At 39.9% G+C, this 27,818-nt stretch overlaps 2 protein-coding genes across 7 annotated transcripts in view; one reads left to right on the top strand and one right to left on the bottom strand.

Moving 5' to 3' along the window:
* Positions 1–904, bottom strand: part of HIBCH (3-hydroxyisobutyryl-CoA hydrolase) — a 114,868-nt gene extending 113,964 nt beyond the window's left edge. The window contains 2 exon segments of the mRNA XM_053906907.1: positions 653–840; positions 842–904. Coding sequence (XP_053762882.1) covers positions 653–840; positions 842–889 — 236 coding nt within the window. The 5' untranslated portion in view covers positions 890–904.
* On the top strand, positions 159–26,636 carry INPP1 (inositol polyphosphate-1-phosphatase). Of its 6 annotated transcripts, XM_019462206.2 has the most exons (7): positions 159–389; positions 16,508–16,562; positions 16,926–17,190; positions 19,584–19,644; positions 22,708–22,908; positions 25,162–25,336; positions 25,885–26,636. In XM_019462206.2, exons 3-7 carry the CDS (start codon positions 16,987–16,989, stop codon positions 26,450–26,452), a joined length of 1,209 nt encoding a protein of 402 aa, XP_019317751.2. In that variant the 5' UTR covers positions 159–389; positions 16,508–16,562; positions 16,926–16,986; the 3' UTR covers positions 26,453–26,636. The 6 variants fall into 6 exon arrangements, with proteins under 6 accessions (XP_019317751.2, XP_019317770.2, XP_019317760.2 ...); XM_019462225.2 differs by lacking the exon at positions 16,508–16,562 and having other exon boundaries at positions 159–271; XM_019462215.2 differs by lacking the exon at positions 16,508–16,562 and having other exon boundaries at positions 159–385.
* Positions 26,637–27,818: the final 1,182 nt, after the last annotated feature.

Below are 27,818 nucleotides of genomic sequence, written 5' to 3'. Positions count from 1 at the left end.
CGCGGATGCTGACGGTCCGAGAGCCGGGCCGAGCGGGGCAGCGAGCACGACGGCGCGCTTCGCGGTCCCCTCGAGCGCCCCCCGCTGTGCCGCGGACCCCAAGCCCTCGGGCTAAGCCTGCGGCCAGCCGCCTGCAGCCCCTCCGCCAGCCTCCGCGCCCGCCGCCGCCGCCTCCGCCGCCGCCGCCGCATTTTCCTCCTCCTCCTCCCCCGCCTCTTCCGTTTCTGGAGGGAAAGGCTGCAGCCTCCTTCGCTCCGCATCCCCGGCTTAGGTAATACGGTTTCCTTCTTGCGTGCCCCTCGCCTCGCCGCCACCGCCTCCCCACTCCTCGGATCTGGGTCCCCGGGCTGGGCGGAAGGCACGCGCCCCACCGCCCCAGCGGACGGTAGGTGAGTAAACCGGGGCCGGGAGGCTCCGTGCTTCTCCGCCCGGCCTGTGACGACCTCTGTCCGCAGCAGTCAGGCTGCCACCCGGCCCGCCCGCATCGCGGCTGCAGCCCGGCGGGCCGAGTAGCTCGCGGCTCCCGCGGCTCCCGCGGCTCCCTCCGCCCCCTCCGCCCTGCAGAAATGACCCGAAAGAAGCAGAGGGTGGGAAGAAAGGTTAGCCAACAACTTTGTTAAAAACAAAAACAAAAACAAAAACAAAAACAAACCGATCTTGAGCATTTCTAGATCGAAGAAGCTGACCTGACAGTTGCGGAGAGCAGTGGCCCAGGTTCAACAGGTAGATGGCGTAGCTGTCCAGCGCCCCTTGGTTTTGCTTTGGGAGATGCTTCGAAGTGTCCGTTGCTGCTGGCTGCTGCTGGTGACCTACTAGATGAGTGTAAAATAAACATGATGAGGGCTATATTTAGAAAAGTCTTTACTTCCTTGCTTTTAATTCTCTGCATTTGGAAGGGCGGTTTTGTGACATGTGCATAGATAGGTGGTGTGGCCAGAATAGTAAGTGGGAAAAATTTAATTTGGCCGAATCCTATACGCTGTTAGACACAAAGAGCATGAAAAAAATCCCTAGATTATTTAGTACATCCATGAAAAATACATACGAACAATTAAGGTGTGTATTTTGGAGATTTCCAGTTGTAAAGCTAATTTTAAGGCATTGAATAAGCAGAAGTTTGCCCTCTGTTTGAATGGCATTCACTTCAAAAGAACAGTGGGTTAAGGCTGTATGGACAGACCACTTAAGTGAATCCCACATATTGAAAATAAAACATTTTTTTGGCCCTTTTCCTGTGATTCCTAACTTTGAAACCAAAGAAGTTGATGAGGATCAGCCCCACTCAGCCGGATAACAGTCTAATGGTGAAAATAATCCACTGAACTACTATTGAGTGATGAATTAGCTAAGTGATCTCATTTTTTACTTTAAAAATAGGGAATATAAAGAAAAGATAAAGGCAGGGGAAAAGTTCGTTTTTTCAAAACATACTTATTGAATTATTTAGAGCCGACTTTATTTTTAAGCTTTTGTGGATTTTTATACTACTCTTTAAATTAGTTCTTGGTCATAAAGAGGATTATGTAAGTTGCATAAAGTTACACTTTTTGCATGGAATAAGCTACCATTTCTTTTCATGCTTTTGAACTAAACCGTGCTTGCATGCTTGGAAATTGCATGCTTGGAAATTGCAGCCTGGACTTGCCCTTTGATGTGAAATACCTCATTACAGATTTAAATTATGACTGTACTTGTGGTACTCCTGAAAAATAAAAAAGAAAGAAAATATGTCTTGTTGGGCATATAAGGACTGTGAAACAAAAGTTATAAGGTTATTCATTATGTATGTATTTCTCCTTTTATTTCTCTCTGATAACAATTAGAAAATGTCTTATTCTATTCCATCTTGTAGATAAATTGTGTAAAGATAATTACATTGGGGCGTCTGGGTAGCTCAGTCGGTTCAGCGTCTGACTTCGGCTCAGGTCATGATCTCCTGGTTCGTGGGTTTGAGACCCACGTAGGGCTCTGTGCTGACAGCTCAGAGCCTGGAGCCTGCTTTGGATTCTGTGTTTCCATGTCTCTCTACCCCTCCCCTGCTCATGCTGTCCCTCTGTCTCTCAAAAATAAATACATGCTAAAAAAATTTTTTAAGATAATTACATCATATAAAGTGATTAATAACAAGTGTCTTCCTCCTTTATTAAAGATGAGGATGGTGTATATGAGAACTTTTTCTGGATGTGTTCTTAATAAATGTCCTTATTAAAATATTTTGAATCTTTAAATGAAGCTAAAAAAAAAACTCTGTACACTGATGTTTTTGTTTGGTTTAGGGTTTAGAAATAAAAGCAGGGTTGACAACATTTTTCTTCCCATCTCATGATTAGCATAGTGTTTCCCAGATTTGCCTAGTTAAAAAAAAAAAATACCTCAGGCACACAGGGGAGGGGGCAACAAAAGTGGTTTAAAGATTCCCAGGTTGCAGCTTGGAACTTCTTGAATCAGAATCTCTAAGGGAAAGAAGATACTTCAAATAGGTCAAAATGACAAAATTTTAAAAAGACAAACGAAAAAGGCAAGGATGGGAAACACAAGTGGGAAATAACTATTGCTGGAATGAGTAGGTGACATAACCTATCCTCATTCCTGTACATAAAATGGTCTTAGATGGAAGCTATGGTTTTATTAATGTGATGAAGTCACCCATTTAGGAAATCTGAAACTTTTATATCCTTTTGTAGTCAAGCCTCCTGATGATTGAATCTAACAAACATTTTTGCATGTTTAGTCTCTTTTATGTGGTATGCAATGTTAATTCAAGTCCTTTAATGTTATAGGAACATTTTATTAATGGGCTTTTAATGTAGATTACTGTGACTAGGAATCTACAGCAAATTCTTGTGTTTGATCATTTCTCTTTCATGTAACAGATTTCTTTACTGCCCCTTTTGTGTTCCTAAATAGGGAAGATAAGCACACACATTTTAATAACTTATTTATAACTTTTACTAAAATGACCTAACTCCATCCAAAAAAGAAAAAAAAAAACTTTACCTGGGCATAAAACATGGTAAATTATATATAAAAACAAATTAACAAAATAGAATATTAAATATCTATAAAAGAATTTGTCAAGATGAATTACCACAATGGAAAGTGTCAGAGTATTCTGTCCTTTTCTTCTCTCTTCCTTCCTTTTCTTTATTTCTCTTGTTTTGTTGTATTTTGTTTTTTGAGGGGAGGAGGAGGTTTGTTTGCTAGCTTATTTTTATTTTTAATCAACTAAATATTTAAAATCTATTATCCAAGTTTAAATTAATGTAAATGTTTGCTAACTTTATCAATAGATACTTGAACGTATCCTTTTCTTTACAGAGTGCAATGCTAATGAGAGTTGTAATTAATAGCAAAGGAGTTAGGGGCGCCCAGATGGCTTAGTCAGTTGAACATCCAACTTTAGCCTACGTCATGATCTTGCCGATCCCGAGTTCAAGCTCCGCATCAGACTCTGCTGACAGCTCAGAGCCTGGAGCCTGTTTTGGATTCTGTGTTTCCCTCTCTCGCTTTGCTCCTCCCCGACTCACACTCTGTCTCTCTCTCTCTCAAAAATAAACATTTAAAAAATAAAAAAAATAAAAAAACAGCAAAGGAGTTAAATTCAAATGATCAAAGCAAACTGTTCTCTTTTTTTAATGTTTATTTCTTTTGAGAGAGAGAGAGTGTGTGTGCACATGCCCATGCAGCAGGGGAGAGGCAGAGAGGGAGAGAGAATCCCAAGGAGGCTCTGACAGTGCAGACCCCCATGAGAAGCTTGATCGCAAGAACCATGAGATCTTGACCTGAGCCAAAATCAAGAGTCAGACACTTAACTGACTGAGCCACCCAGGTGCCCCAGAAACTGTTCTTTTAATATTGCTTAAGGAGAACCTAGTTTAGTTATAGTGATGTCATAATTTTTCATTATCAATTGCTTTTTAAATAGTATCTGATCTTCCAAATTCTAGAAAACATCTGTTTTTCTCCTGGGAATTTGTAAGAATCACATATAATCAATCACATATAGTCCCAATTTGACCTGGGAATAAGAAAGCTCTGTTTTACAAACATGGCTGATGGTAAGCATCATTAATAGCAAAGAATGGGGAGATAGAAATAAAGAATCAGATTGGGAAGATAAATATTAACCAACTTAGATAGTTATCTAGGGTTGTACGATTAGCAAGCATGCAGAATAATTTTTACATGTTGGCTTTAATGAGCCATTTATGTCTTTTTACTAGTTTGAACTTTTTGAATAAAAGGACTATATTCTTTTATTAGTTTGTGTTCCTTTAAAAGCAAATGTTACATTCAGTTTTTGGTATTGATTTATTCAACATCTGTCAATATCTGTTAAAAATCAACTTTTGCCTCTATAACGTGGAAGTAGAATGACAGGAGGTAGGCTGCTACACCCAGCCTGCAAAAAAATGATACATAACGTGATCTATGACCTTGCTTTCCTACTGTAATATTCAGAGAATATATTTGGGTCATGTTACTTATCATCACAGAAATAAAAAATAATAGCGATTTTCTAAAAAGATCAATAAAGAACTCCTTTGAATCACATTTCTCCTAACAGTTATAATTTGAAAATTTACATAATGAGTAATCCTTGACAGATTAATTTTGGTGGAAGAAAATCCATTTAAACATGTTTGTCTCCAGTGGAATGAAAATTAGTCAATTAACTTAACTTACAAAACTCCCCCTGTGTGTTACAAGGGACATTGAAAAAAATGTGTGTCTTACTCTCAAGGAATTTATAGCCCATTAGAGAGAGAACAATGATACATGAAGGGCTGGCTTGGAGGGGGCGTAGGCCCTCCTCATAACATTCATTAGCTCCTTCACCCACACCCAAACCATTGCATATGAAAATATAATCCAAGTATTAAAAATCCGTGTGATTCCTGTAAAAAATCAGCTTCAAGACAAATAGCCTAGTGCCCATTCTTTCAACCCAATTTTCATGCCCCTTTCCCAGCCTCATTTTCTTTTCATTCAACAAATATTTATTATGCCCTCATTAGGTAGATGATAAATAGCAATAGCTTTTAAAATGTGCATTTTTTGAACCTAAAATTTTGTTTTTTACTCTTTAAAAACTGTAATAACATGAAATTTACCATTATAACCATTTTTGAGAGTATAACTCACGGGCATTAAGTACGTTCTCATTGTTAACCAACCATCACCACTCTCCATCTGTAGAACTTTTTCCTCATCCCAAACTGATACTCTGGACCCACTGAACAATAACTCCCCATTCTCCTCTCCCTCCAGCCTCTCAAACCACCATTTCACTTCCTGTCTATGAATTTGACTACTCTGGGTACCTCATATAAGTGGAATCATACAATATTTGTTCTTTTGAGTCCGGCTTATTTCACTCAGCCTAACGTTTGCAAGGTTCATCCATGTTGTAGGATGTACCAGAATTTCATTACTTTTTAAGGCTGGATAATATTCCCCAACCTCTTTTGATTTGGAAAATAGATATAAAAAACAGGGAAGTTTTGAACTAGAACACACCATACAAATCTCCTTTAAGCTCTCTGTCCCTGCTTTCATTTTTCATATTTACAAAAATAAGGAAAACAAATCCCTGAGCTTGTGGCCCAGGTTTCACACCTGGTTGGATAGAGGCAAAGCAGGGCCTAAGAACCAGCTCTCCTATGGCCTAAACGAAAGCTCTTTCTGCTACACACCCACGAAGCCCATGCAGCCAATAAAAGACAAGTGTTGAATGAGTTGGTGCCAAAAGCAAGTGTTGCAGGTTTGAGAAAGAAAGTTAAAATAATTGAAAAATGCTACCTCTGAATGGAAACATTGGAACCGATTTGAAGATTAGTAAGACTGGATTCTGAGTAACAGTTATCATCACTATAAATACTCTTCTCCTGGAAAAGACTCTTCTACAAGCCATACATCTTGTCTCTTTTCTTTCTGCTTTGAATTATACATTACATTTGTATTCTTAAAAATATTTATTTTGGGGGCACCTGGGTGGCTCAGCCAGTTAAATATCTGACTCTCGGTTTCGACTGGGGTCCTGATCTCACCATTCATTTTGTGAGGTCGAACCCCTTGTCGGACTCTGTGCTGACAGCACAGAGCCTGCTTGGGATCCTGTCTCTCCCTTTCTGTCTACACCCCTCACCCACTCTCGTGCACTCTCTCTAAATAAATACATAAAACATTTAAAAAAATATATTCTTTCCTATGGTTAAGATAGTTACACTGAATCTGCTTCTATTTTTCATATTTTGAGGGAATTCAGGTTTCATTTGTGACTCCATGATTGTTCTAAACACATCCTTGACCGTATAGAAGTTTAAACATACAGTTGAAACTTAGAAGAAAGGGGGCGCCTGGGTGGCGCAGTCGGTTAAGCGTCCGACTTCAGCCAGTCGGTTAAGCGTCCGACTTCAGCCAGGTCACGATCTCGCGGTCCGTGAGTTCGAGCCCCGCGTCAGGCTCTGGGCTGATGGCTCGGAGCCTGGAGCCTGTTTCCGATTCTGTGTCTCCCTCTCTCTCTGCCCCTCCCCCGTTCATGCTCTGTCTCTCTCTGTCCCAAAAATAAATAAAAAACGTTGAAAAAAAATTAAAAAAAAAAAAAAAGAAACTTAGAAGAAAGAAAACTATCCAAATGACTAGGGTTTCTATTTAGTGAAAATGTTCCTAACTATGGTGAAGAGGCTTAAAAAAAGGGTCACTATCAAATTTAAAATTATTTCTGAATGGAATTCATAGTTTTCAAATGAATACTGGGAAGTCTTTGAATGCATATTTTATTCAAGTATTATGCTAATATGAAATACTTATTAGGTAGATCAAGTTGTGTTTCCCCCCCAGCATTTAATTTTCTTTACAAAAAAAGGCAACATAAATTGACCCTTTAGCCAACCAAGGCCCATCATTCTTGGCTGCAGTATATATAGGATTCCCTGTTCTGCTTCCAGGTGAACAGCCAGACACAGAGTTGACTGGTGCACTTCATGTTTCCTTAAATTATCAGATAAGGATCTGCTGAGCAATGTTCCCTGTCCTCAGCCTAGATCTCCTGAATCAATGTATCCAGGCGCAAAGTCCAAAAATCTGTATTTTTAAACAAGCATCCCATTTAGTTCTTGATCTTACTAATCCGGAAAGCATTGCTTCAGCACAAGATCCCATTTATAAGCTACCAGAACATTGGAAATGGAGGACATTTTTGTGGTCTATTGCTGTAAGTAGCATCAGTGAGAAAAATGTGGACTACTGTGGTCCAATAGTAGCCTTAATAGGGCTAGGGTGAGGTAGGCTGACCAGCTTGGAAGCAGCATGTATGTAAATGCCATCTGAAGGTAATGAAGGAGGGAGGGAGAAATGTTAAGGTTAAATAGATGGATTTACATATCCCATATTTAATGTCTTGCCTAACGAAATCAAGTTAAACTTAGTATTCTGGTCTTTTAATCGACTAAATTCATCGTGTCAAGATAGGTCACCTCTGGATGACAAAGCATAACCTCAGATTCTGATGTGGCACAAAGGTGGTTCAGTGCTAGTCATCCAGATACAGCTTTGATTTGTTTTTGTAAATGAATACAGAATATATGCAGATTTTTATATGAATAAATATAGTCCCACATGCCTAACAGCACCTAGGTGTTGCTGATAAAAGCCAAGCACAATAAACAATATTACAAGGACGAACTCTGTATTTACAAAGCTCAGAGAAAATGCATCAGATGACTTTATTAAATACTTCTGAGATATGTGCTAAGAGTTATAAGAAACCACACACCTTTAAAACTTCGGGTTTTTGTAAAATGTTTATTTTTAAGAGAGAGAGAGAGCGCGCACCCAAGAGTAGGGGAGGGGCAGAGAGAGAGGGAGACAGAGGATCCCAAGCGGGCTCCTTGCTGGCAGCAGGCTCACAGGGCTGGAACTAATTAATGAACTGAGAGATTGTGACCTGAGCTGAAGTTGGACACTCAACTGACTAAGCCACCCAAGTGCCCCAAAGTTTTGGGTTTTAAAAGCTTTATTTTTATGCAATCTCTACATTCAAAGTGGGGCTCGAACTCACGACCCCAAGATTAAGAGTTGCACGTTCTACTGGCTGAGGCAGCCAAGTACCCCAGAAACCACACACCTTTAAATCTCCTGCCAGACAGAACCTAGACAGGCAAACCAATGTACTGGTGTTGGTGAGATGGAACACAGATTTGGCTGGCCTCTGTGCTCCAGGTGCACAAGAAGGAGGGTCAGGCATGGTTCCTGTAGGAGCCAACTGCTGAACTGACTGTTCTCTCTCTTTCTCCCTGCCCTCCCCTTTTAAAAAATACTTTTTATCGAATTAGAAACACATGCAGAAAAGTATGCAGGTTCAAAGTGCATAGCTTGATGAATTTACACAAAGTCAACCGACTCATGCAACTGTCACTCAGATCCAGAACATTACCAGTGCCTAAAAGCCCCCATCATGTCCCCCCATCAGTAACCTCTCCTTCTTCTCCAAGAGGAACCACCATTGTCACTTCTAATACCGTAAGTTAGTTTTGCCTATTTTCAGACTTCAAATACATTACATTGCACAGTATGTATATTTCGTGGCTGACTTCTTTCAACAGTGTGTGTCTGTGAGATGCATCCACCTTGTTTCCTAGAGCAGTAATTCATTCATTCTCACTGCTATGTAGATCTACTTATGTGAACATGCCATAGTTTGTTCCATCTTATGATTGATGGTTGTTTGGCTTATTTCTAGTGTTAACTTGCCACAAATTATGCAATCATAAATATTCTCATGCCTGTCTTTCATATTCATACATGCATGAATTTTTGTAGGGTGTATGTCTACAAGGGAAATGGCTGGATCACAGACTATGCTTATATTCAACAACTTAGAAGTAATTTCCAACACTGGATTTACCAATTTCATTCACACCCCAGTGTATAAGAGTCTCATTGCTCCAAATCCTCACCAAAACTGGAAAGTGTTAGTCTTTGATTTGAGCTATTCCATCCATCGAATAGGCAGTGGTGTCCTGTTGTGATTTTAAATTGTATTTTCCTGATTACTGAGATAGAATATCTTTCCATATGTTTATTGACCATTTAAATATCCTCTTTTATGAAGTATCTGTTCAAGTGTTTGTTTGTTTGTTTGTTTTGCCCGTGAACTGATTGTGAGAAAGTAAGTAAACATTAGGCATAGAAGGCAGGTGGAAAGGCATCATCAACCAGAGGGAACAGCATTTACAAATTAGTAATCTGCCCAGAGCATGGGAGTAAATGGACAGATAGTGGGAAATCAATTATGAAAATGCTAAACTTAGAACCTATGAATTGATGACAGCAATATCACATAGTACAAAGTAAAATAACAGTTCAAAGTAAAAAAAATATAGATGGTCTCACACTGTACTTCTTAATGGATTCTGAGAAATGTTTGACAAATACCTGAAAGTTGAATACAGCTTAGCCACTAGAAAGATAATTTAATTTCCAGTTAGCTAAAAGGTAGTATTTAAATACCTCGTAATGCTTATGATACAGTTCCCCTGTGGCCTAGGTAACCAGATGGGCCGACGAAAGATTCATAGGGGCATCAGGAGAGGCTATTTTTACCAAGTTGCTCTTTAGCCCTCACTGGTTGCTCCAACTGAGCCAACTGAGACCCCGCCATACTTTATGTGGGTCCACTTCTGTTCTGCCCTATCCCTTCTGCCAGGGAAGCCGCCATTCTCTCCACTAGCCCCTAAAGCAGTCCTAAGCAGGAAATAGAGGGAGAACAAGGTCTGTGTTTCCCCTACAACTGTGCACTAAGTGAAGCCTTGGTCAGCCCCTCAGCATGTGCCCACCTAGGGAGACTCCTGGACATTTGCACCCCCTTGAGAGAAGTCTCCACAAACACATTTCTTGTAAAACACCCAGGTATTTCATGGACGTCTGGCCTTTCCCCCCAACAGCAATAGCTGTCAGGCATGGCCACCACACAACAGCTTCCAACTGTCAACCTTCAGAGGATGAGCGAGAAACTAAATTCAGGATGTGAATGGTGGCGGTGGGGTGGGGAGTCATTGTACATTGGACAAAATGTAGGTTCCCTAGAAGTTGTAGAAGTTGTGTATGAAGTTATCTGCAGGAAGAAAGGAATGTCAACAGAAATGCTTTGATCTACTTGCTTACTCATTAGCAGTTCTGTTTTGCTGAGGGCCCTTATCTATGTCGTCACACTTCTGTCACTGTAAACAGCTAAGGGGCAAGGCCAGTTCCTGGTACAACCAGGCTCTTCACACAAAAAAGAACACACTTGGGCCCTAGAATCCCCATAAAATATCCTGACAAAATGTCCCCCTCGACAGTATAATGATCCTCTCAAGCCATCCATACAGGGCCTACCATGATGTCAGAGTAGTCATGCAGCCTCCAGGAGCCAAGTTTCCACTCAGACGCCCAGAAACTGAAGCAATCAGATCTGGCCTGCATAAAGGAAGTTTATCTGGGTCATTCAGAGAATGACAAGTAGCTCCCAGCCTTTGGGATTTAATGGACTAGTAAATTTTCAGAAAAGATTTTGGTGACCCATATAAAGTTGCCAACCTCTTATTTTCTGAAGGAAGGACACGTGACTGTATTTCTGTGAAGTTGTATTTAATAGTCATAGCTGTCCTTTGTTATCTACTATATGCAAAGCTCTGTGCTCGGTACTTTTCCAGAAATATCTCATTTGATCTTCACAGTGTCCCTGCACTTTAAGTATTATATTCATATCACAGATGAGGAGAGAGGCTCAGACGGGGTAAGTAAATTACCTGATGCCCCACAGCTAGTTAATGGCAAAGCCAGGTTTTGATCCCAAGTTTGTCTCCAAAGCCTGTGTCTTTCCCACTGTACTGTTTATCACATCTGAAATATGCATATATTATTCAAATGTGATTTTTAAAATACTGGTGTTCTGATGAGATGACAGGATGGTTAGGAATTAAAATGGAGTTTTGTCTGTGTAGAGATTTGGTTTCCATGAAAAGTCTTAAGAACAGTTTTTTCACCCACTTCAGTGTATTCAATATTTCTCCAACTGGGGATGAAAAAATCCCCCAAAAGCTAAAGAGACCATTTCTGTCTGACATTGCGATACACTATTGTGTTGACATACATTTGGTCTGAGATAGTGAGGAATATAACTTCTTCAAACCTGTTCTGCTCAAATGTGCCTTGAAGTAGGTTGTCCCAGAGTAAGGCTTACAGGAGGTTATTTCAATGTTCACTGTATCATTAATGATTTGGCTGTTAAAATGAGTACCTCCTATTAGGAAAGACTGACTCACAGAATTAAATTTATTGACCATATAGACGGGGCAAAGTACCTTACTCCATCTTTACTATCTGGCCAGAAGACAAAAGATGAAGGAATAGATTTTGTTGACATTTGCTAAGATTATCAAGGTCTCTCCTTCAGGAGAGGTGTTGGGTGATAAGTTGTATTCCCTCAAAATGTGCATGTTGTAGTCCTAACCCCCAGTACCTCATAATGTGACTGTATTTGGAGACAGGGTCTTCAAAGAGATCATTAGGGTTTATGATATCATATGGATGAGCCCTCATCCAATCTGACTGGTGTCTTTATAAAAAGAGGGAGAGACACCGGGGATGTTCATGCACAGAGGAAAGGCTATAGGAGGACACAGCGAGGAGGTGGTCATCTGCACATCAAGGAGGGAGGCTTCAGGAGAAACCAAACATGTGGACACCTTGCTCCTGGAACTTCAGAACTATGAGAAAATACATTTCTGTTGTTGAAGCCACCCCGTCTGTGGCATTTTGTTCTGGCAACCCTAGCAAACTGATGCAACAGGAATTAGATATTTGGAATGAGCTAAGCCCTTCCCGCTGATGCCAACACAGCCATTTAAGTGAGACATCAGTAGAATATGATGGATGAAATTTTACTTTCCAGCAAAGATGGTATACATTGAAGATCAGCTGGGGAAAGGTTTTTCTAAGAGTACAAAGGAAGTCAAGTGTCAGATAGTGATTTTTAATAGTCAAATTAGTGACAGCTGTCAGCTAGGTGTGTTTCTCTACATTTTTTGCTATATAATGTACCTTATAGTAATAATATACTTATGATTATTTACCCAATAATTACTTTTCCCCCGACTTAACAGGTAAGAATTTATGAAAGAATTGTATTGGCTACGGTGCTGGCTAATAGAGCTACTGCCATTTTCCTGGGACTCGGATCTTGTCACAGTCACTTCCTAGCTGTGTGATTTTGGACAAACGACTTAACCTCCTGTGCCTCAGTCTCTTTATCTGTAAAACAGAGATAATAGTACCTTCTTCATAAGGTTTTGTGAAAATTAAATAAATAATATATGTAAAGTGCTTAGAAGGATACCTGGCATACAGTAAGCACCCAATACATGTTAGCTGTTATTTTAACTTGGCCCTGTCTCTGCATATGGATAACCAATAGAGGAACTCTTGCACCTCCATGGTTCCCCCAAGATATCTGCCACCAGGTGCCAGCCCCCATGGACTTGCCAGAATGGTGTTGAAGAAGAAGAAGTGGGCCTGAAGAATAGTAGATATTCAATCTCAGTGATCAGGGGAGCCTGGGTGGCTCAGTCAGTTAAGCATCGGACTTTGGCTCAGGTCATGATCTCATGGTTTGTGAATTCAAGCCCCACGTCGGGCTTTGTGCTGACAGCTCAGAGCCTGGAGCCTGCTTCAGATTCTGTGTCTCCCAACCGCACCGCCCCCCCCCCCCCCGCCCCTACCCAGCTCATTCTCTGTCTCTGTCTCTCAAAAAATAAACATTGAAAAAAATATATAAAAAAACCTCAGTGGTCAGCATCATCTAGGAGGCTGACAAAAATATAGATTCCTAGGCCCTTTCCCTAAAGATTCTGATTCACCAAGTTTGGATGGAGCCCAGGAATTTGTCTTTTTAGTAGGCACCTTGGTTAATTCTGATACAGGTGGTTCTCAGAACAACTATTAAGAAATACTAATCAAAAATAATTTCTTCTTTATTGAAGGCTATTAAATTATGGTAAATGTCATAACTTACTAATCATGAGTCCGTAATAATTTTCATTTAAGGCATTTGAAATGTTTAAATAAAACTAGCTTAGGTTAAAAAATGAGTATGTAGACTTGTTTTTAAAAATCATCTGAGGGGTGCCTGGGTAGCTCAGTCAGTTAAGCATCTGACTCTTGATTTCAGCTCAGGTCATGGTCTTGCAGCTTGTGAGATTGAGGCTCGAGTCAGACTCTGTGCTGAGAGCACAGAGCCTGCTTGGGATTCTCTCTCTTTCTCTGTCTCTCTCTCTCTCTGTCTCTCTCTCTCTCTCTTTCTCTGCCCCTCCCCAACTCGTGTGTGCTCTCTCTCTCTCTCAAAATAAACATTTAAAAAAAGCATCTGAAAGATAATTTCCACAAGTGTTTTTAAGAGTTATTGATAATCCTGAAGAAATTCAGCAAGTGTAGACCTCAGTTTTTCCATAGACAATTTGAGTTATTCCAGTTGAGTCACTCAAGGTGAGGATGAATTGTTCAGTGCTCCCCTCAGGCTAATGGCCTGAGTGACCTGAGTTGAGGGCAGATGGTGAGAGATACATGGAAGCAGTTTGAAGAGAAGCACAGAGAATGTTGGTTCAGTTTGTATGGTGGAAATGGTCCATTCAGCCAGAAAGTAGCAGGCTAGTTGTGCAAATTAATCAGAAAGTTTTGCATGTAGATAATGATAGTTGTGAGAGATTTTTTAGGAAGCTAGGATCCTGGAGAAAGGTAAACAGTGCTGGGTTCTATAGGATGGCTGGAGAAAGCATAGTCCAAAGTTGAAACTGGGCATTCAGTCCGGAGCTTAACAAAATATGATAGTGTTGCCCAGGGTCAGAAGAAAGAGTGATTAAGGTTGGACTCTAGGATAACTTTGGAACTGAAAAACCTGAGTATTGTGTTACGATGAATTCCTAAAACCTGTACACCTATTAATTGCAGGACTGAAGTTTATAGCTGATACTTCTTTCCTGCTGGTCAAGCTGCTGTGCGCAAGCTGTGAGAGAATGGTCATTATTGAGGAAATAAAGGTCAAGTTCAAAGGGGAGAAACTCCAGATCCCTGGAGTGAGCTTTCTGTGGGAAGAAAGGGGTAGTGGTGTGGGCTCTGTAAGTAGCTCACCTGAGTGTTCTGAGGGCACCATGGGGAAAGTCTCTTGGTTGTGCAACAGTGCAGTGGTATAGTGTTTCTTTAAACAAACTTGGTTTTAACAAAGTTGAGGGAAACAGACAATACTGATACTGTTTATCTAGAAAGCTTTCAAATTAGACTCCTTAAAATCTTTATGCTGCTTTTAAGATAAGCTATTTGGATGCTATTGGTTCACTGATTATTTTCTCTTCACTTATAATCAATTACTTAGAACATTTACAAAGAAATCAATATTATCAGAGTTACTGAATTTATACCCTTGGGGCATGTGTATTCCAAGATATGTATGTATCCAGGTATATACACATTTCATATAACTTATAATTTATAGTGTACAGGTGCCATAAATTATTTCTAAGCTAAAGTGCCTCAGCTTATTAATATAACTTTTTAAAAAAATGTTTTAATGTTTATTTTTGAGAGAAAGAGAGGCACAGTGTGAGAGGGAAAGGAACAGAGAGAGGGAGACACAGAATCTGAAGCAGGCTCCAGGCTCTGAGCTATCAGCACAGAACCTGATGTGGGGCTCGAAATCACAAACCGGGAGATCATGACCTGAGCTGAAGTTGGATGCTTAACCGACTGAGCCACCCAGGCGCCCCTGTTTTTCTTAGTGTTTAGGTTCAAGTCAACCAAAGTGAATCTTTGACTATTACTCACTCCTAGATGAAAAATGGCAGTTAGGTAGGCAGGTGTTTTTGTTTAATTTTTAACTTCATCTTCTCCACCACCTGACAGCTCTTTGTGTTATTACCATAGCACTACTTTGGACAACTGTCTCCACCAATTGACGAATTATTGTCCTTCATGCTTAATTGTCCCAAGATACTTTTGAATGTCATTTCTTATTATAAAAATAGTACATATTTATTGTAGAATATTTGAAAATTATAGAAAAGCATAATAAAAAAATCATTTACAACTCTCGTACTCAATAACTACCATTAAATATCTGCATAACTACCAGTACGGCATCACCTACTGGTCTTTCAATCTCGCTCTCTCCTCTCTCTCTCTCTCTATATATATATATATATATACACATATATACATATATATGTATACACACACACACACACACACCTAGAGAGTGTATGTGTGCATATAAACACAAATTGGTAACATATTATCATACTATATACATAGCGATAAGGTTTTCCCGCTTAATGCTATAGCATTAACATATCTCCATATTATCAAATATTCCTTAAAAACGTGATTTTAAGGACCACATAGTAGTCTGTCATACATTTTACAAATATTTAAGATTATTTTCAACCTTTTGCTATTGTAAACAATATTAATCCTTCTTTTGCAAATATATCTTAACCCAACTCTGACTTTTTTAACACAAATTAAGCCAAAATGGAATTACTGCCTAAAGATAAGTGACATATGTAGCAATCTTGATACATTTATCTTAAACCCCCTCTGGAAACCCATTTGTTTGCATGTCCCTGAGTGGAGCATCTGCACCTGTTTCACCATACCTGCAAGAATGAATGCTAGCTTAAAATAGCTTTGTCTACCTAGTAGCAAAGGAAGAGATCTCATTGTTTTTATTCACTTCTGTTACTGTTGAGGTTGCACATATTTTCTCATGGTAGTTGATGCATAATCTTAAGAAAATAGCATTTTTTTTGGCAAACTTAAGACAAACCAACTATGACCACTCACAGTTAACTCCATTGCAAGGACATCCTTGTTATATTAATCCTCAGCCTCTGAGAGTCCATGAAGGGAATTTTTTTTTAAGAAGTTGATTGAGTGTTTATTATGACAATAAAGATCCTGGGCTTGTGAATGAGACTGACTCAGAGCCCTGCCGTTTAGTCTTTTGTAACCCTGAAGAAGTTACCCAATCTTTCTAGGCTTCAGGTTTCCTTGACTGTAAAACAAAACTGACAATCCTCACAGTAATTCTCACAATGACATCGCATTTTAAGCTTGTTGGAGCTTTCAGTGAAATGCACCTACTGCTGAAAAGTGAGAAATGTTTCCTAATTACCCAACTGCTATGTCAAGGTATGACAGCATACTTCTTATAAGCCAGAACTTTTAAAGTCCCAACAAGTTGCGTGTTTTACTTTACTATTTAAACTTTTACAGCAGCACAGATTGTGGGACTTCTTTCTCCCCATTAAAAAAAAAAGGTAGTTGGAAGACAGCTTAGCTGTTAGCCCAAGCGTGGCTTCAGAGTCTTGTAGGACACGACAGTGCTTGCTGAAGTGATGCTTAGTACTTTAGAAAGTTGCCCTAAAACGGATAAGGACAAATCCTCTTCCCCTTCTGTCTTCTTCCCCAATAGGGTGAAAGAAAGCGCTGCTTCAACATTGCCACTGAGCCTGTGTGATCATTCTAAGGTCATTACAAGACTTCTGTTTTCCTTTTAACATTGTGCTTGTATCCACCTGCCTGTCCATCTAGGGCTTTAGAAATATAATGTGGAGGATTCTCAAAGACTTCCCTTCTCTGAGAATTCAATTCTTTGCATAATGGATTTTTGAGACTGAAAGTACATTTTGAAGTATTAAAAAATAACTTTGATATTTTAGATGCTATCTGCTCTTTCACACTGAAGATGTGACTAGGACGTATGCTAGCTGTTCAGCCGCATAGGTTGAACCGACCAGGTTGACTGCCAGACGGGCTGTTTAGTAGTGTCAGAGGCACCCTGACATCATTCCCTGAACCGCTTTCTCTTTCACATTCTTGTACTTTTCCAGCTGACAGCCCAGAGGGTGGGTGCCGATTCCACCAGCACCGCCACTGGAAGCAAGGTTCAGAATGTCAGATATCCTCCGGGAGCTGCTCCGTGTCTCTGAGAAAGCTGCCAACATCGCCCGGGCATGCAGGCAGCAGGAAGCCCTCTTCCAGCTGCTGATAGAAGAAAAGAAAGAGGGAGAAAAGAACAAGAAGTTTGCAGTTGATTTCAAGACCCTGGCTGATGTACTGGTACAGGAAGTTATAAAACAGAATATGGAGAACAAGGTAAGAAAGGTCGCAGCCAAGGTAATTGCCCTGTGGTTTTTTTCCCGATAGAATAGCATGCCTTTTCCTTTTCCCTCCCCACCTCAGAATACTAGCGCCTAGGATTCTAATAAACAACTTGGGTTTTCCCCTCCCCTCGTTTTGACTACAAAATTACCAAAATGTCCATTGCAGAAAAAATTTAAAATACGGAAAAGCAAATAAGGGAAAAAAAATCACAATTCTGACAGCTAAAGAGAAACATTTGGGCATGGAGCTTTTTACTTACCAATGAATTTCTTTTTAATAAATAATACATGTTCTCTGGAAAATAAGCAAAAATAAGAATCCTTAATCCTAACACTAGAGAGAACGACAGCTATGTTTTACCAAATCTTGTAGGAACATTTTCCGTCTATATGTAGTTGTTTGCATGGCACATAGAACTGATCTCAGTAGAAATGAGAACATACTGTTTTATTGAGTTCTTTTTTTAACTTGACATATCATATCCCACCTTTTGATGTAATCTTGTATCTAATGGTTGCCTCAGTTATTGGCTTGTACTGTCCTGGATACTGGAAATTCCCTTTATTATAATAGAAAAACATTTATAACTAACAATGATTGTGATTCTAGGTATCTTAAGCTGACTGGGAAAAGAAACTATTTGTAAGTAGTTATAACAAACAATAGCACTAGCAGACAATTATGAGTCCTCACTGTGTGTCAGGCACTTCCAAGGGCTTTAAGTATATTAATTTATGTAACTATTATAATATTATATAATTATAAATAATATAAATAATTATAAATAATATATATTATATTTGTATTTTATGTTAAAATTGTAATAATTTTATGAGGTAGAAACTATTATTCCAATGTAATGGATGAGAAAAGGGAAGCACAGAGAGGTTAAGTAACTTGTCCAAAGTTACACAGCAAGCAAATAGCAGGGCTGGCTTTTGAACACAGGCCGACTGGCTCCAGAGTTTGTGCTCTTTGCAATACTATGTTGCCTTTATATGATAATCTAGTAATTACATATTTTTTTAAGATTTGAGAGGATAGAACTTTATTACAGGAAGCAGTACAAAATATTGGAATAGTTTCTATGAAATTCTCAAAATGTTGGGAATCATTTGGAACCATTTAAATGAATTCTTGAACATAGGCAGGAAGAGAGAATAAATGACCCCTTGAAATCTCTGCCAACTATACTTTTTCATGCCCTGTAATATCTAGCTCCAATAAATGAAGCAAGTTTATTTTTGTTACTGATCGAGATAGTTGGGTGCAAGAGAAGGTTGAGCAACTGCATTAGAAATGTATCAACATGCACAGTTATTGGCTAATATTTGCCCCCAAGCATTATAACAAGCTGAGGTAATTGTTCATTGATAAATATATGACAGGACTTATGAACAAATAAATGACATTCACTGCTGGCTATATAAGAGGCTTTGTTTCATGACCCTTATATCCTGTAGCCTCGGGATGAATGGGCTCACTGGCAGCCCCTGTTGACTTGGATTGTTCTTCAGAAGAGGAAAAAAATAACAAGTGGTTGCAGGCGTTGTTAAAGCTATTGGCCATCTGCAAATGACTGGGTTCAAATATCTGAAGCATTTCCTTGCTTTTGTTCCCTGAGAACATCATGCATATCGTAACTGAGCACATATTTTGAGAAAAATTATCTTTACCCCAGAGAGGATCAGAAGCAAAATGTCCCTGAAAGCTTCCTGGTCATACAAGGGATGAGAGAAGATTCTTACTTAGCTCCATTTTTTCATTCTATTTTGATGCATTATCAGTCAATAAAATATTCCAACCCCCCTTTTTTTTCTGTATCCCCTTCCTTGCCTGAAGTCTCGTGATACCTCCAACAAGTGCGGAAGACACCTGAAAATGAAAGCAATGACATCTAATGTCATCCTCTGATCCCTTCTATCCAGTCTCAAGTCATAGTCTTAGGTACTTGGTCAATCCCATTAACTCACATAAGCCAGTAGGGTGCTGTTGAAGAGCAACAGTTCAAGTGTCTCCTTTGCAAATATTCTAGTTCTATCACCTGTAAGTGGAAGGATGAAGTTTCTAAAGTACTTCTGCAGACCCAACAGAACATAAGGAAACCAGACTTCTACCATGATTTGAACTTCCTGGAGGGGCAAAGGAGCAGGAAAATATTAGAAGACTAAGTACTGAACCAACCTGACTTCACTTTTTATACTAGATTGATTTCTGGGATTGTAAATTTCTAAATTTCAGATCTAGTTGTACTATTTAATTTGAAGTACAAAATGAGAATATGCACAGAATTGAACATGTATGTGGGATTTGGGGATTTTTTGGTTTTTGCTTTGTCTTTGTTTTTGTCTTTTTGTTTCTTTGTCATACTCTAAATCATTCAGTTTCCAGGCTTGGGAAAAAACATTTTGGGAGAAGAATCCAATGAGTTTACTAATGATTTGGGTAAGTATAAGAATCCTAACGTATTTTTATAATTTAATTATTATATGGTATTGTAATTTTCAATGACATCAAGAAATAAAGGAATGTTTGTAAGCCTTTCATATAAATAGCATATTTTAATGTTAAGCTTCATTGAGTACCTCAGAATATTATGCCATTCAAGTTAGAGAGATGTAGTATCTTGTAAGTATTTAGCAAGTCCACATGTATTATTTTATATATAAATCTGTACCATTTAAATAATGTTTGGGGAAGTTGCATGGCCCTTTGAGAATCTAATGGAAGTTACAGATCCTCTCAGAAAGATGCACATTTACAGTTATATAGACAATTTTAGGTTCAAGTTTTGTGGTTTTTTGTTTTTTGTTTTTGTTTTGTTTTGCTTTTTTAGAGAGAGAGATGAGTAGATGAGAGGGGCAGAGGGAGAGAAACAATCTTTTTAAAAAAAATTTTTTTTAATATTTTATTTATTCTTGAGAGAGAGACAGAGACAGAGCATGAGCGAGGAAGGGGCAGAGAGAGTGGGAGACACAGAATCTGAAGCAGGCTCCAGGCTCCGAGCTGTCAGCTCAGAGCCCGATGTGGGGCTTGAGCTCACAACCCCTGAGATCATGACCCGAGCTGAAGTCGGATGCTCAACCGACTGAGCCACCCAGGCACCCCGAGAAACAATCTTAAGTAGGCTCCGTGCTCAGTTTGGAGCCAGACACAGGGCTCTATCCCATGACGCTGGTACCATGACCTGAGAGGAAATCAAAATTTGGATGCTCAGCCAACTGGCCAGGTGCCCCTAGGTCCAAGTTTTAAACCCATTCATGGACCTCCTGGGGAGTCCATAGACCTTGGTTGAGAATCTAGAGAGGCCCTGTCTCTGAAATCCTGTGTGCTCCTGAGTAAAGAAAACGTGTTCACCTCGTTAGTTCTCTGGTCTCAGAACCTTGGTAAAAGAAGTTGGATTAAATAAAAGTTTCCTTTAATACCAAATTTTATGTCTTCTTTAATTAGTTTCCTGTGGGCCAGATTGTCCGTTGATCTACTTCCATGTTCCCTTATGGTAGAGAGAAAAATATCAAAATCTCTGATCCCTTAGAGAGAAACAAATTATGTTTAGTTTGGGTGTTTTATTTATTTAAGGTAGAAGATTAAAATAGTGGACTTTAATCACTGATCACTGACAAATAGTTAAACCTCTAGAGGCACAGTTACAAAGGCAAAAACTAATTTTTGGATTAACGCTGGGAAAATTTTCCCCTTTGTGGGCTGTGTATTAAGATGCAATTAGTTCTATGATACTCCTTGAGAGAAATCTCATTTAAACTTCTTAAGGTTGAAAAAAACACCTGTGATTAACTGATAAGAAGTCCTATGCTTGCCTACCTCAAAAACAATTTAGTATTTTATTTACCTAGAATTATAGGGGCAAAAAGGCATTCCACATACATATTCCTGAGAACCGAAGGGGAGAATGAGTTTAGCGTGCTGTGGGTGGGTCACAGAAACATGGCACGTGGGATGGATAAGGTAAGTGGGGGCAGGAACAGAGTGTGGAAGTTTGTAGGAGGAGTTTGAATTTTCCTCTAAGTGTGATGGGAATTCACTAGAGATTTTTTTTTTAAATTCTTTTTTATTTTTTTAAGTTTATTTATTTTGAGAGAGAGAGAAAGAGTGTGTGTGAGAGTGAGCAGGGGAGGGGCAGAGAGAGAGGGAGAGAGAGAACATCCCAAATAGGCTCCTCACTGTCAAGGAGAAACCTGATGTGGGGCTTGATCTCACAAACCATGAGATTCATGACCTGGGCCTAAATCAAGAGTCAGATGCTTAACTGACTGAGCCACCCAGGTGCCCTTCACTGGAGCATTTTAAGCACGGGAGTGATGTGATATGATTTGCTTCTTGGCCTGATCCCATGACTTTCACTAAGCCCAGTCATAGGTGCTTGGTTAAGTGGCAGTGATTAGCATTATGATTCCCCAACTTCAACAGTCTAATTTAATTTGAACTTAACTAAATATAATTGAATGTTTCTTGCTGATACAGTCATCATTGTAATAGATTCATACTGTGTTTCCCAAACTTTAATGATCACATGAATCACTTGGGATTCTTTAAAACTCAGGTGTGGGATGGAGCCTGAAGTTCTGAATTTCTAACAGGCTCTCAGGTGATGCTGCTGCCAGTCCTTGGAATGGCTAGGGTCACTAGGAGTACTTGTCTGTGTACCTAAAAAGCCCCAAAGTGCCATGTCTTCTTCTTTTAAAAAGTTTATATTCACCATTGCCGTCCCTTTGTGTTGCTACTAAGTTGCCTATTTTTGCCTCTTTGCTCACTTCTGTTGGGAGCTAGAAACCAGATTAACCAAGGGTCTAAGAAGCATGTTCAAAGTGATCGTGAAGCAGCTGGATTTGGTAACTTGTGGTTTCATTTGGATGAGTAGCTTTACTTACATCCTAATTTCCAGTGGGTTTCACAGAGGAGAGCTATTTCTAGGTGTGTCATTTAGAGTCATGCAGTTTACCACACGTAAAGAGTAGTTACACTTCACCTTATGGTACTTTGCTGAGCATAAACACCTTTTAGTTAAAAGCAGTTTTATAGAGGGAGGTAGAAGCATTTCGTGTGCTGATAAAACCTCCCTTCTTTTCGATAATACATTCTAACACTAACAAGGTGACCTGTGTATATTCAGAAGGCAAAAGGCATAAAACATAAATATTATCAAGGGCTCGGGATTCAGGGTTTCTTAACTGGTTCATGAGCTCCCTTAAACTAGATGCAAGATTGTATGCATGTTCCCCTGTGGACATTTTCCTGGGAAGAAGTTTCTTTGATACCTGGAATCTACCCCTCATGTCATACTAGGTAATTCGGCCACTACTGGGCACCTGTGACCTTGTGAAGCTGCCTGGGTTATTCTGGCAGTCAACCAGGGTAGGAACCAGGAGTATGAACATACTGCCCTCGCCCAATCTAAGTGCACAGCTTTGGCTCTTCCTCACCCCTCAGTTGTTGTTTCTCCCCCAGAGCTCTTGAAATGTAATGGCTTTTAGTTTGTCTTTATTCCAGGGGAAAAGATTATCTTGAGACTGTGTCCAACAGAGGAAGAAACAGTAGAGCTCCTTAGCAAAGTCCTTAATGGTAACAAGTTGGTGTCTGAAGCATTAGCCAAGGTTGTCCATCAGGATGTCACTTTTACTGACCCAACTCTGGATTCAATAGAGATCAGCATTCCACAGGACATTTTGGGAATCTGGGTGGATCCCATAGGTAAGTAGAGGAGAATGTTTGCTTTTATTTGTTCTTATTAGTAATCCTTTTGTGGGAGGAGGCTTGGAAAAATAAAAATTCAGAGTGTAGTTTAATTCTCCTAGAAGATTTTAACATTTCAGAGTTATAAAATGAATAGTGAAGAGTGAAAGTATACGTGTGATGATGTGTTGTTATGTGTATATTTGTAACATTTCTACAATGCACAAGTATTTGTGTGCCATCTCTGTGTGTGCATATATATACAAAGCTGAATTAACGTACACACACACACACACACACACACACACACACACACACACACACACAAAGCTGAATTAATTCAGCTTTGAAAGACTTCAGAGGCCAGACTGGTAAATATGAGAGAATAATGAACTGATAGTAGCTATAACTCATTGAGCACACGTGCCATTTAAAGAATACTCAGCTCTAGCAGATTGTTGCCATATAGGAGTACAGTCTAGATGTTTAGGTTTTTAAAGAGAAACCAAACTCCAGGTTTTTAAGTGATAGCTCCCATTTTTTAACCACTGACTACTAATTCAATTAAACAAGTAAATAGTCAAAACCACTGTATAGGTCAAGCAAAACACAGTGTAACACAGCTGAATGTGATTCACTCCCAGTTTGTGTGCCCTATGTAAATCTTACCTATTATTTTCTTGGGCATGGTTGTAGTAAAACCCTAGTTTATAGCTCTGTGTTTTAACAGTGTAGGTCTATTTCAGTGATGCTATTAATACAATGCCCAGGATATTAATTTGCAGAGTCTCTCCTTTTTTTTTCGTTTCCACTTGCCTACTACATTGTGCCCAATACAGCTGGGACCACTCCCAGGCACCCCCTGCCCCCACCCTCCCATCTTGCAAGCACATTAATATAACATTACAGAAGTGCCTTTAATCATCAGGGAATTACAGAACATTCAGTCGATGGATTACATATGCAAACTAAGATTTCCCAAAATCTTTTATCACACAATGGTAAATTAGCATTAGTTGTGGTTTTCTGAGGGACCAGAATCTCCTGTTTCTTGGTTCTATCCTGAATTGATTCTGCTAGCCAGCTCTTTTGCACAGCACACCTTAACTGGGTATTAACTCACTACTAGATGTTGGCAGTCAGCTGCTGGCATGTATGTCTCTTAAGCTCATTGCCTTCTTTTTCACAGGAGGACTATCAATTTCTTCCTTTTGTGCCACCATCACTGACTCCCTCTTCTAATTTAAGGGACAGGGGTGCCTGGGTGGCTCAGTCAGTTAAGTGCCCGACTTCGGCTCAGGTCATGATCTCACAGTTTGTGAGTTCGAGCCCTGCGTCACGCTCTGTACTGATGGCTCAGAGCCTGGAGCCTGCTTCCGATTCTGTGTCTCCCTCTCTCTCTGCCCCTCCCCCGCTCATGCTCTGTCTCTCTCTGTCTCAAAAATAAATAAAACATTTTTAAAAAAATTTAATTTGAGGGACAAAAAAAAAAAAAGGTAATTTCACCCCTGAGAGATTTCTGGAAGGAGATTTTCCCATCCATCCACACTATACTTGTCCTCTGATTAGTAAGAGGCTCTAAAGAATCCCACCACAGTCATCCTGAGTCATTAGCTTTTAAATGCTTTGACATATGATGGATATCTGAGTGCTTATGGTATGTGAGGTGCTATGCTAGATGCCACAGGAACTACAGACATGTCCTCTCCCTTCAAGAGTTCCCACAGAGTTGGGAAAAATGGAACACAAGCAGCTTGAAAATGGAAGTACAAGAGGTCAAATAACAATTTGAAACAAGTGACACTCAAAGGCAAAACTTGACTGATTACTCTCTTAGTCTGTTCGGGCTGTGCTAACAAAATACCATGGACTAGGTAGCTTATAAACAATAGAAACTTATTTCTCAAAGTTCTGGAGTGCCAGCATGGTGAGATGAGGGCCCTCTTCCTGCTTCATAGCTGGCACCTTCTCACCATGTCCTTATAGAGTGGAAGGGACTAAGGATCTCTCTGGAGCCTCTTCTATAAGGCACTAATCTCATTAATTAAGGTTTCACCCTCATGACTTAGGTATCTCCCAAAGGCCTAACTTACTAATACAATCACCTTTATGGGGTTAGAATTTGGGGAGAATACATTCAGACCACAGCAGTTACCAAATTGGTAGAACACAGAAATGATACAGCACAGCATTTCCAGTTGTATCCATCATTATCTTTGAAATAATCATTACCTGAATCCAAACAAATGTGCTTCATTTTTTTTTTTCCAGATTCAACTTATCAGTATATAAAAGGTTCTGCTGACATTAAATCCAACCAAGGAATCTTCCCCAGTGGACTTCAGTGTGTCACCATTTTAATTGGTGTCTATGACCTACAGACAGGAGTGCCCCTAATGGGAGTCATCAACCAACCTTTTGTATCACAAGATCTAAACACACTCAGGTAAGATCTATCACTCCACATGACAATACCATGACTTGATACAGTAAGGTGTTCCTACTAAAGTCTGCAGGTTTAAATTAAAATTCCTTCTATTTTCAATCCTGGGTTAAATATCATTTTAGTGGGGGCTTGGTGGATGCTGATAGAAACTGCAAGGTGCTCTGCTAGATGCCACATGAACTATAGACATGTCCTCTCCCTTCCAGAGTTCCCACAGAGTTGGGAAAAATGGAACACAAGCAGCTTAAAAATGGAAGTACGAGAGGTCAGACCATTCCTGGAGGCCAGAAATCCCACAAATGTTTCCACATTGTTCTAGACTGATGTGATAATGCTGACAGCATTCCTAACTGGCAGCCACATGACACGTGCAGGCATAGGAGTTACTTTTACAAACCAATTAGCTACTTGATACCTATTTCTAGCCTTAAGGGCATTGAGATTTGTTGCCTCATACACTTTTTTCATATCATCCTGTTGGAAAACAACATAAGTAATAAAACAAATGTGACAGCCTATGGCCACAAACTGAAAGTTCTCTTCTGCAGGTGGAAAGGACAGTGCTACTGGGGCCTTTCTTACATGGATACCAACATCCATTCACTTCAGCGTCTTGACTCTACAAGAAAGAACAGTGAAGCGCGGAGCCAAATGACTGAAAACACCAGCTCTGAGGCGGAACGCTCCCACCCGTTTTCAGCGGTCATTAGTACGAGTGAAAAGGACACTATCAAAGCCGCATTGTCACGTGTATGTGGCGAGCGCATATTCCGGGCAGCCGGGGCTGGTTACAAGAGCCTTTGTGTTGTCCAAGGCCTTGTTGACATTTACATCTTTTCAGAGGATACCACGTTCAAGTGGGACTCTTGTGCGGCTCATGCCATACTCAGGGCCATGGGTGGGGGAATGGTAGACTTAAGAGAATGCCTGCAAAGAAATTCAGAAATGGGGCTTGATTTGCCACAGCTGGTGTACCACGTGGAAAACGAAGGTGCTGCTGGCGTGGATCGGTGGGCCAACAAGGGAGGACTGATTGCATACAGATCAAGGAAGCAACTGGAGACATTCCTGAGCCTCCTTATCCAAAACCTTGCGCCTGTGGATACATGCACGTAGATGAACTCTGTTCTCATGTACTTGAAAACCCAACTGTGAACAATTTCCCACATCTCTTATCTTTTGAAGACAGCTTTGTCCTATGGATGGTCAACATTCTCCTTCCTCTTTTGAGGAGCATTTTTCCATTATGTGTTCACAATAACGATAATTTCAATAAATGAATGACATCGTGTATCAGTTACATTGATGTGCAAAGTTCTTAATAGTGGATATTGTGCTACTAGTGTTGCTTGAAACACTTCAATAAAATATTGAAGAGGAAAAATTCCTGCTCAATTAGTAATACTCTTCCAAGCACCTAAGCATAAGTAAAGTGTCACTGAAATACTAGGGAGAGCACAGGAAAAGGCTGTGCTTGGGTTTTGCTTCCTGTCTTGAAGGGAAAATCTGCAGCTCTAGCCTTTGGCAGAACATTTAGAACTGTCAATTTTATGCATAATTTAGCCAAATTCACATACTTTCAATGGTATTCTTATGTTGCTTATGAGAATTAAAGCCTGGAACACCGTGTGCCCCCTCCTACTCTCTCTCACACTCCCTTCTCTCACACGTGCACACACCCCCTCTCTCACACATGTGCATGCACTCTCAAATATTCTCTATTTCTCTCTCTAATATCCTCACATACACACTCCATTTCTATCTATAAGGTAGAGGGGATAAGGAGGTTTCTGTAATTCTTGCAATTTTTACACTTCAAAAACCAGGAGTCGAGTTAAATATGGACAGTCCTTATGTCTTCTAGAATCCCATATTGAATGTCCTCTGAGGTGGATGTGGACCTCTTTTCCTATTCTCTTTAGCAGCATTGGTAAGGTCGGAGGCCCCCATCTGGAGGGATCCAGCTCTCAGCTCTGACTTCTTTCCGCCTTGCGCCCTCTGGGGGCCAAAGGATATTTCTGCAGCATCTTTTTTTCTTTTTCTTTTTCTTTTTTTTTTTCACAATTACAATGAAAAGAACTGTCCAACTCTTTTTAATAGCATTGTGTTGCATACAGCAGATTCAATCATTACTGATAATTGAGTTATAGTGTTTAAAGCCATCTTTATGCTTTGTGATTGACTGTTGGCTCTCAAGCTATATATTCTTACCACTTGCAATGTTGTTTTAATGGTTGATTTTAAATACAAGATGATCCATTCTTCATAAACCACATTAAAAATAAAAACCCAGAGGGGCGACTGGGTGGCTCAGTCCGTTAAGCATCCAATTTTGGCTCTGGTCATGATCTCATGGCTCAGGAGTTCAAGCCCCACGTTGGGCTCTGTGCTGACAGCTCAGAGCCTGGAGCCTGCTTCGGATTCTGTGTCTCCCTCTCTCTCTGCCCCTCCCCCGCTCGTGCTCTGTTTCTGTCTCTCAAAA

This window comes from Panthera pardus, unplaced genomic scaffold, assembly GCF_024362965.1.
Source record: "Panthera pardus isolate Hobbes unplaced genomic scaffold, ASM2436296v1 HiC_scaffold_10, whole genome shotgun sequence".
Lineage (NCBI taxonomy): Eukaryota > Metazoa > Chordata > Mammalia > Carnivora > Felidae > Panthera > Panthera pardus.
Note: the sequence above shows the minus strand (reverse complement) of the source record. Positions and strands in the feature narration are given on the sequence as shown.